This window comes from Macrobrachium nipponense, chromosome 1 (assembly GCF_015104395.2).
Source record: "Macrobrachium nipponense isolate FS-2020 chromosome 1, ASM1510439v2, whole genome shotgun sequence".
In the NCBI taxonomy this organism is placed as follows: Eukaryota; Metazoa; Arthropoda; class Malacostraca; order Decapoda; family Palaemonidae; genus Macrobrachium; species Macrobrachium nipponense.
The window spans coordinates 182,144,060-182,154,397 of NC_087200.1; the positions used below are offsets into that span (position 1 = coordinate 182,144,060).

At 39.5% G+C, this 10,338-nt stretch overlaps 1 protein-coding gene across 3 annotated transcripts in view; it reads left to right on the top strand.

Annotated features, from left to right (window-relative positions):
• LOC135219892 (uncharacterized) overlaps positions 1-10,338 on the top strand; it is a 173,183-nt gene that overhangs the window by 93,743 nt on the left and 69,102 nt on the right. For 2 of the 3 annotated variants that reach the window (XM_064257049.1, XM_064257050.1), the window contains exons 8-9: positions 6,811-6,967; positions 9,512-9,670. In XM_064257049.1, the coding sequence (XP_064113119.1) occupies positions 6,811-6,967; positions 9,512-9,670 (316 nt within the window). The remainder of the gene's footprint in view (positions 1-6,810; positions 6,968-9,511; positions 9,671-10,338) is intronic. The other variant, XM_064257051.1, reaches the window with a different exon arrangement.

A 10,338-nucleotide genomic window follows, 5' to 3' on the forward strand; every position in this document is an offset into this window, starting at 1 on the left:
GAAGAGGGCGGTTTATAGTGCTTACCTCACTAAGGCCGTCTCTCCTTCGCAGAGGTTCGCTTTGTTGTTCGCTCCTCTCTCAGAACATTTATTCCCTTCTCAGTTGGTGAGAGACATTGCACATTCACTAACTGAGAAGGCCACTCAAGATCTCCTTAGGCAGTCTTCAAGGAAGAATAGACCTGTGGCTAGTGAGGAAAAGAAAGGGGCTCGTCCAGCTCAGCAGCAGCCCTTTCGAGGAGGCCCTCCGGCCAGATCGATCACCAGAAGGAAGACAACAGAAAAAAGGGGAAGATCTTCCTTCAGACCCTTTAAGAAGGGAAAATGAAGAAACGATTCTCCTAACACCTGTAGGAGCCAGGTTGCAAGTCTTTGCGGGAGCCTGGGCAAACATAGGAACCGACTCTTGGTCGATGTCGATCATCGAGAAGGGTTATTATATCCCATTCAAGGACAGCCCTCCCCTGACAACAACACCGAGGGAACTGTCCGCCAGATACAGGGACCCTGTACTGATGGATACTCTTCGTCAAATGGTAGAGCAGATGTGGGACAAAAGAGCAATCGAGCTGGTACTGGATCACAGCTCCCCGGGGTTTTACAATCGCTTGTTTCTAGTAGCGAAAGCTTCGGGTTGATGGAGACCTGTACTGGATGTAAGTGCGCTGAACAGATTCGTAGAAAAACAAAATTTCAGCATGGAAACGTCTGCTTCAGTCCTTGCAGCACTCTGTCAAGGAGATTGGATGGCGTCCCTAGACCTTCAAGACGCATATATCGACATCCCGATTCATCATTCGTCGAGGAAGTACCTTCGTTTCATGTTGGAGGGGAGGATCTATCAGTTCAGGGCCCTGTGTTTCGGCCTGTCCACGGCTCCCCAAGTCTTCACAGACTGATGATGTGTCAAGACACCTTCATTTGAAGGGGATAAACGTCTCCCTATACCTGGACGACTGGCTCATCAGGGCCAGGTCTCAAAAGCAGTGTTTGGAGGATCTTTCAACGACTTTGGAACTGACGAAGTCATTAGGATTGATCGTAAATCTCGAGAAATCTCAGATGGTCCCCAGCCAGAACATGGTTTATCTGGGGATTCGGATGGATTCTCGGGGTTTTCGAGTATTTCCTTCTCTAGAGAGAATAAAGAAAGGTTGCACCACAGTATCCAGCTTCTTAGGGAAGGAGCGCAGTTCAGCGAGGGAATGGTTGAGCCTTCTGGGGACCCTTTCCTCGCTCGAACAGTTCTTTCCTCTAGGAAGACTGCATCTCCGTCCGCTTCAGTTCTTCCTGAGAAGGAGTTGGAATTGGAAGACAGGACAGCTCTCAGATACTTTTCCAATCTCAACAGAAGCAAAGAATCAATTAAGGTGGTGGTTAACCCCTTTAGAAGAGAACAAAGGAGTGTCCCTGGAAGTACGGAACCCAAACCTGATATTGTTCTCAGACGCGTCGGAGACAGGTTGGGGTGCAACCTTAGGATCCAAAGAAGTGTCAGGTACCTGGTCGGAAGAGCAGGTGTCATGGCACATAAATTGCAAGGAGCTCTTAGCAATTCACCTAGCGCTAAAGAGCTTCGAACACATAGTCAGAGATGGAGTAGTGCAGATAAACTCCGACAATACCACCGCTCTGGCTTATGTGAATAAACAAGGAGGAACTCACTCTCTCGCTACGAACTGGCAAGAGATCTGCTGATTTGGGCAAATCAAAAGAATGTAATTCTCCTAACAAGGTTTGTCCAAGGGGAGAGGAACGTGTGAGCGGACAGGCTGAGCAGGAGGTTCTAGGTCCTTCCAACAGAATGGACCCTCCATTCAGAAGTGTGTCAGAGCCTTTGGTCTCTTTGGGGGAAGCCTCAAATAGATTTGTTCGCCATGTTCCTCTCCAGAAGGATTGACACATTTTGCGCTCTAGTAGAAGATCCCAGAGCTTATGCAATAGACGCCTTTCTCCTGAACTGGTCAGGGCTAGACGTGTACGCTTTTCCCCCATTCAAGATACTGGGGGAAGTAGTCAGAAAGTTTGTGGCCTCGAAGGGGACAAGAATGACTCTGATAGCCCCATATTGGCCATCCCGAATTTGGTTCCCAGAGGTAATGGAGTGGACGGTGAACTTCGCCAGATCTCTTCCAAACAGGATAGATCTGCTCAAACAACCCCACTTCGAGAGGTACCATCAAAACCTACCCGCTCTTGCTCTGACTGCCTTTCGACTATCGAAAGACTTGTCAGAGCGAGAGGTTTTTCTCGCAAGGCGGCAAGCGCAATTGAATTGCCAGAGCCCGCAGATCATCTACTATGCGAGTGTACCAATCGAAGTGGGAGGTGTTCAGAAGTTGGTGTAGGTCGAAGAAGCTGTCCTCCTCCAATAAATCTGTGACCGAAATTGCGGATTTCCTTCTTTTCCTGAAGGAAAAATCGCATCTCTCTATACCGACTATTAAGGGGTACAGGAGCATGCTTTCGGCTGTATTCAGAAACAGAGGATTAGATTTGACAAATGATAAGGATTTACACGATCTCATTCGTTCCTTCGAAACATCAAAATCAATAGAACCCAGAGTTCCGAGCTGGAATCTGGATGTGGTCCTAAAATTTCTGTCTTCTGAAAGGTTCAAACCACCTCACACTGCTTCCTTTCGAGATATCACAAGGAAGTGTCTGTTTCTGCTGTCTCTCACTACGGCAAAAAGAGTCAGCGAGTTGCACGCCCTTGAGTCACGAGTTGGTTTCAAGGGAGACTCTGCGATTTGTTCGTTCCAGACTCTATTTCTTGCTAAGAATGAGAATCCCTCGAATCCCTGGCCCAGGAGCTTCGAGGTAAAAGTCCTGACTAGTCTGGTAGGCAGAGAGGCAGAGAGGTCCCTCTGCCCAGTCAGAGCACTTAAATTCTATCTGGACAGAAAGAAGCAGTTGGGGGGTTCGCAACACGGTCTATGGTGCTCGGTAAAGGACCCCAAAAGACCAATGTCTAAGAATGCCTTAGCCTTCTTTGTAAGAAGTGTGATTACCGAGGCGCATAAGAACTGCCCAGATGACTCTTTTAAACTATTAAGAGTAAGAGCTCATGAAGTAAGGGCAATCGCGACGTCTATTGCGTTCCAAAGAAATGTCTCTCAAGAATATTTTGGATGCAACTTATTGGAGATGCAACTCAGTGTTTGCATCTCAGTACTTAAAGGATGTATGCGTTACGTATGAGAAATGTTATTCTCTAGGTCCGTTTGTGTCAGCACAGACGGTTCTGGGTACTGGAGCGAGCACCGATCCTTAAATAAGTGTACGTAACCCTCTTGTCGGATGCGTTCTTGGTTTTCCTGTGCATGGAAGTGTCAGATGTCGCACAGACGGCCTTCATTTCTCTTCACTAGGAGATCGAGTGGTAACTGACTTTTAGAGGGGTACAATTTTTTTTTTTTTTTACTTTCGTGTGTGTTTATCGAGTTTTTGGTTGTTTGCTAAGAGTTTGGGGATGGCTCTTGGCAATCTTAGAACTAACACGGGTGTTAGGATCGGGTGATCGGGATCGGTTGTGTGCTACTTAACCCTCTTACGCCGGAGCCCTAAAAATCAAAACGTCTCCCGTATGCCGGGCCTGGTTTGGAGTGAGCGCGGAAGTGGAAAAAATAATTTTTTCAAAAAATTACAGCGCCCGTACTTTTGAAGATTAAGAGTTCATTTTTGGCTCCTTTTTTTGTCATTGCTTGAAGTTTAGAATGCAACCATCAGAAATGAAAAATAATATCATTATCATATGTAAATAATGCGATATATGGTAGCGAAAAAAAAATATTCATACATAATTGTATTCAAATCACGCTGTGCAGAAAACGGTCAAAGCTAACCAGTTACTTTTTTTTGCGTTGTATTGTACACTAAATTGGGATCATTTTGATATATAATACATTGTAAAACAATAAAAGCAACACCGGAAAAATATTATCACAAAATGATGTACGAATTCGTAACGCGGGGACGCAAAAAAATATTTTTTTCAAAAATTCACCGTAATTCTAAATAATGTTCTAGAGACTTCCAATTTGTTTCAAAATTAAGACAAATGATTGAATATTACGATACTGCAAGAGTTTTAGATTAGAATTGCAGATTTCGACCATTTCGGACGAGTTAAATTTGACCGAATGTCGAAATTTTAATATATATATTTTTTCATATGCACATATTTCGAAGATGGAAAAAGCTACAACCTTCAATTATTTTTTATTGTATTCTTCATGAATTTGCGCACATTTTGATATATGAAACTCTATAAAAAGGCTAATATGAAAAGGAGCAAATATTAGGATAATGCCATGTACGTATTTCGGAGACTTGCGGCCGCGAATCGGCGCGCGGAGTGAAGGTAAATATATTTTTCAAAAATTCACCATAAATCACAATATTGTTTTAGAGACTTCAAATTTGTTTCAAAATGAAGAAAAATGACGGAATATTACTAGGCCGTAAGGTTTAGCTTACCAATTGCGTTTTTCAACTATTTCGGTAGAGTCAAATTTGACCGAACGTGGTTTTTTTTTTCTATTTATCGTGATTTATATGCAAATATTTCAAAAAAAGAGAAAAGCTACAACCTTCAATCATTTTTAATTGTATTCTACATGAAATTGCGCACATTTTCATATATAAAACTTTATGTAACAGCTAATTTTAAATGGTGCAAACATTTCGACAATCGCACAAAAATTCTGATTTTTTCGGAAGAGTTACCGCGCGAACGTAATTTTTTTTTTTCATAAATTCACCATTAAATCGAAATATTGTGCTAGAGACTTCCAAGTCGTTGCAAATGAAGGTAAATGATTGAATATTACTAGAATATAAGAGTTTTAGCTTACAAATTGCGTTTTTCGACCATTCAGGTAGAGTCAAAGCTGACCGAAAGTTGAAATTTTTGCACTTAACGTTATTTATATGAAAATATTTCAAAACTGATAAAAGCTACAACCATGGGTTGTTTTTTGTTGTATTTTGCATGAAATTGCGCACATTTCCATATATAAAACTTTATGTAACGGCAAATTTAAAAGGGTGCAAACATTAGGACAATCGCACGAAAAAATTTATCGGAAGAGTTATCGCACGAACGTAAGGAAAAAGTTTTTTCATAAATTCACCATAAATCGAAATATTGTGCTAGAGACGTCCAATTTGTTGCAAAATGAAGGCAAATGATTGAATATTACTATAATATAAGAATTTTAGCTTACAATTGCGTTTCTCGACCATTTCTGTAGAGTCAAAGTTGACCGAAGGTTGAAATTTTTGCACTTATCGTTATTTATATGAAAATATTTCAAAATTGATAAAAGCTACAATCATGAGTATTTTTTAGTTGTATTGTGCATGAAATTGCGCACATTTTCATATATAATACTTCATGTAAAGGATAATTTAAAATGGTGCAATAATTATGTCAAAGTGACGAAATAATTTCCGAGATGTGTCACTGATACTTTTTAGTGCGATAAGAAAGAAATTCGCGCTTGCGCGCCTGCGTAGCGATTGTAAACAAAACAACGCCTTGATCCGTGAACTCCCAGCATCCCCCAAGGCGCGTGATACAAAAGTTTTCGGCTGGTAGGCCTATAAGTATTTTCCGCGAATTTTTAAAAAAAACTTTTTTGAGCCGACGTATGATACGTCCAATCGGCATACAGGAGACATTTTGACTCGACGTTTAATACGTCCAATCGGCGTAAGAGGGTTAAAGAAGGCGTGTTGTCATATAAGCGGATTAGCACCCATTGACAAATGCCAGTTAGGCTCTGCCGAGTAAGTGGACAAGACCCCATCGACAGACCCACAAGAACTCTTGGCCGCAGATCACAATCTCGCTAAGGCTCTTGAGGTGAAGCAGACTCCTAGGCAGTAGCCACGAAGTCTTCCACCTAATAAGGTAGGAACCAAGGTCTATAAATACCTACAACATATGTTGTTTACCTGTCTATTCAGTAGTTAGCTGTCTCTTGCCCTCCACCAAAGGGTGTCAATCAGCTAAGTATATATCTGACAGGTAAGTTGAATGTATGAAAATATTGTTATGATACAATAAAGTTTCATACATACTTACCTGGCAGATATATACGATTGATGACCCACCCAGCCTCCCCGCAGGAGACAGGTGGAAGAGAAAATCTGATTAGAAAACGGAAATGGTTCCTAGTCCTGCCACCCAGAGCGGGGCGGTAGATCACCTGACCTACCTGTAGTGAGTGCCGCGAAATTTGAATTTCTGTCGGGGACGACGGAGTCGATAGCTAAGTATATATCTGCCAGGTAAGTATGTATGAAACTTTATTGTATCATAACAATATCATATTTTAAAATGAGTAAATCATTGTTATAAGCATTTTAGAGGTCTTATATACCGGTACTTGAAGGGTAACAGTTGTTGAAGGGCACTAAACTAAGGTGTCTTAGAATGGTTGGGATGATGGTTTGGGGTGTATTTTTATTTGAAATGACATTAAATTATTTTAGTATGATAATTTAAGTATATTTTTGTTTAAACTATCAAATTAAGCAGTGAAATGTTAAAATAAACAGTTAAAAGCATTTTAGATTATGTGATACATGGTTTATGGCAGTTATAAACCAGTTATAAGGATTTCTAGATGGGATTTTTGCATATCTGCCGTTTTTGCATTTCTGCGGCAGGTACTGGAACCTAATACTGCATAAAAGTGGGGAGCACTGTATTCAGTTATATATGAACATATGGCTTCATTGTGAACTATTTTTTGTGTTGTAAGGAAAGTTCAAATATAATCATTTTTGCTTCATTAGGTTCATAGGAGAGATTGCAAATGGCTTGGCATATCTGCACTCTCAAGACATTGTTCACTTGGATGTTAAGCCTGCTAATACACTTCTGTCACAAACTGGTCATGTCAAGCTGGCTGACTTTGGATGTTGCACCAAGCTTTATGCTGAAAGAAATGAGGTTAGTTTTGTTTTAAAAATCTTTGCTTACAGAATTATACAGTATAATCTTACCTCTTGAAATAGATGTTGTTGACCTCTTGTTTTCCCACTATACATGTTTTAGAAAATTCTTACTAACCATTTCATGGCTTTTGTCGCATAGGTTTTCTTGAATAATATCTTTTTATATATCAGCTGGATCTTACTAATATTTTGGCACAGTATGTATTAGACCCTCCGGTAATTTTGGGCAATATAATGAAGTACCAGAACTTATTGATTAGGCCTTGATTTAGAAAGTTAGGAAAAAAAACCCGCCCACTTGTTTCTATCTCTGTCTCAGACTTATGAATGGAAGTGTGCGCTACAATATGGTTTTTTACGTTTTACATATCCAAATTAGTTTATACATTAAAGTTTATCTGTATTTCATTGGTTTGAGAGATTATTATACCCTCATGGCTCATTTACAGTACAGTATATACAAATGAGTGAATCAACATAATCAGATGGGCAGTGTACAGGCAGTCCTCTGTTATTGCCAGTCTAGGTTAATGGCGATCTGGTTTTATGGCACTTGTCTAGTGCCATAAAACCGGCGATTTATGGCGCCATAAGGGCCGAGTTTCGGTTATTGGTGCCACAAGGTGCCGATAATAGAGTTATGGTGCCATAACATAGGTACCTAACACAGGCGCATTAACCAAAACTTGGCACCGTAAGCACCATAAATTGCTGAGTTTCGGTTAATGGCGGTTCTCGCTTATCAGTACCCCTCTGAGAATGGAACCCCTGCTGATAACCGGGGACAGCCTACTGGTTTTCAGGTACGTATGTTTATTTTGTCATCCGGTATGCGCTAACATCTGAAGTCACCCATAGCTGCAAGTATACATCCATCCGACTGTATCAGCTATGACAAACACGCTGCAGTATTGTCATCATGGATGCTGCATTGCATTTGCATTACAGCTGTTCGCTGCATATAGTGCAGAGAAAGTAGCCAACGGGCTAAGAATTTCTCTAAAAAGGTAAGGGATAATTTCTTTTAAGGGTTCCCTTTATAATCCAAGCACCAGAACATGAAATGATTGTAAAATTCTTTTATCAAATTGATAATTATATCATTCTATGGAAGGATTTGTTGAGAATTCTTTCCTTTGTTTCACTGCAAAAAACATCATTGGCAACTATATGTATACCATGGGGACATGGTCAAATTATTGCTACTCTGATGGCTGACATTGCTACTTTTACAGTGACTTCCTGAGCCATCGATCCTGGTAATAGACAATGCACCATACCATACTATGCTAACAGAAGATAGTCATTGCCCCAGATCTGCAATATCCTATATTCACAACTGGCCCACTACCCCCATTATCTTGGTATTAAGATATGCATGATATATAAAAAACATACAAATGCCTATATGACAGATAATGCATAGGATTGGTTATTGTCAGTTATTCAAAACTTAAAAAGCCATAAGCCATATTTTAGTACTCTCTTCCATTCATAAGTTTGAAACAGAGAAAGAAACAAGTGGGCGGGGCTTCTTTCTTAACCCTTTAGTTAAGTCAAGGACAGATTTTCATATGTGTCTACAATGGATGTTGAGGAAATTGAAAAAGTTCAAGAGTAAATTGCCTAATAACATCTGGTAATTCATTATATCGCCCAAAATTACCAGAGGGTCTAAAACATGCTGTTCCAAAATATCAAGAAGATTTCTTCTTCTTCTTCTTCAAATGGACTTCATGTTTTGTGGGCTTTTTCCAGGTGTTTCTAACACTATGAATGAATGACCTTCCTAACTCCAACCCTTCTTTTCAGGGATTTGGGAAAATAAGTATAAATTACTCATGTACTATATAAAAATTTAGTGTAGTATGAGAGATGGTCTAGACTGCATCACAAATATAAGGACCTAGCATGCCATCCGTAAGCAGGGAGTAAATTAATTTAATTCCGCACACTGTGCTTAATGTAGTAGCCTGTGGAGAAAAATGGTGGTCATGGTTGAACAACACTAAGCCCAAATTAGAATTCATTGGCCATAAACTTTTGTTGCTACACTCAGAAAAAGTACATTTTTGGATACATAAGGCATTTTGTCTTGAAATAATACACATAACTGTGTTTGTTGATATATTACTTTAACATTTTTGAAAAAATACCATTAGGGTAATTTTTACACTGGTAATATAATGATTATTATAACCTGTGTTACCATGCTGTTGTAGATGAGTGTAAGCACAGTTTATGTGCATATTTTGCCAGTAGGTCATAAGCATCCAGAAATTAGTAATATTAGATCCAGCCATTATACACATTGAAGCTAATTTTCTTGAAATACCCTATCACAAACCATTTGTGATATGTTACTCATTTTTAACTTCTGAGATTGTTTTTCCATTGATATTGTTGACTGACATTGTTCAAGGAAGACTTTCATTTTTGACAAATAAATTTTTGTTTTATATTGCTAAATAGAAGATGATTTATGTATGGAGCAGCCAAGTAATTGTTCAGGCCTTTAAATAAGTTTTTTCATTTTTAGCATGTGTTGGGCACGATAAATTATCAAGCACCTGAGGTATTACGAGGTAAGGAGATTACTGACCGTTGTGATGTTTTCTCACTGGGCATTACAGCATGGCATCTTCTCACTCAAGTGATGCCATTCCAAGGAACTCATCCTCATGTCATAATTTACCAGGTCAGTGAATCCTGTTGTTTACCTTAAGTTTTAGATAAATAAAACAGTGACACCGAGTCATTGAATTCATTATGCTCAGGAACCATAGAATTGGTGAATTAATTAAGTACTGTATAGTTTTCATAGTTGTGATTACTATTTTCAGTTTTTATGCACTCGCCTATTAATTTTGGCCTATATATGGCCTAGTGAAAAACCACTCAAGAACTACAGTACAGTGGTACCCCGAGATACGAAATTAATCCGTTCCGAGGCGGCCTTCATATCATGAGCTTTTCGTATCTTGGACCGCATTTTACATGTAAAATGGCTAATCCGTTCCAAGCCCTCCAAAAACACCCCAGTAAATTTCATAATGAAGCTAAATTGACCTATAAACAATGAAATACTACAACAAATTGGACCATTCAATACGTAACTTAATACGTACTGCTAATATACCTGTAAATAAAGTGTATTAGTGTACATGGTATACAAGAAATACTGTACGTATGTAGTAAAATGTGGAAGCTTACTTTTCGAGTGAGGCTATCTCCGAAAGGGGCGACAGAGGAGGAGGGCAAACAGCAGATACGTACGTACGTACTTACACTTAACTTTACGAAACACATAAAAAAATGTAAGGAAAACATACGTAAACTAAACTTTACGAAACACATTAACAAAAC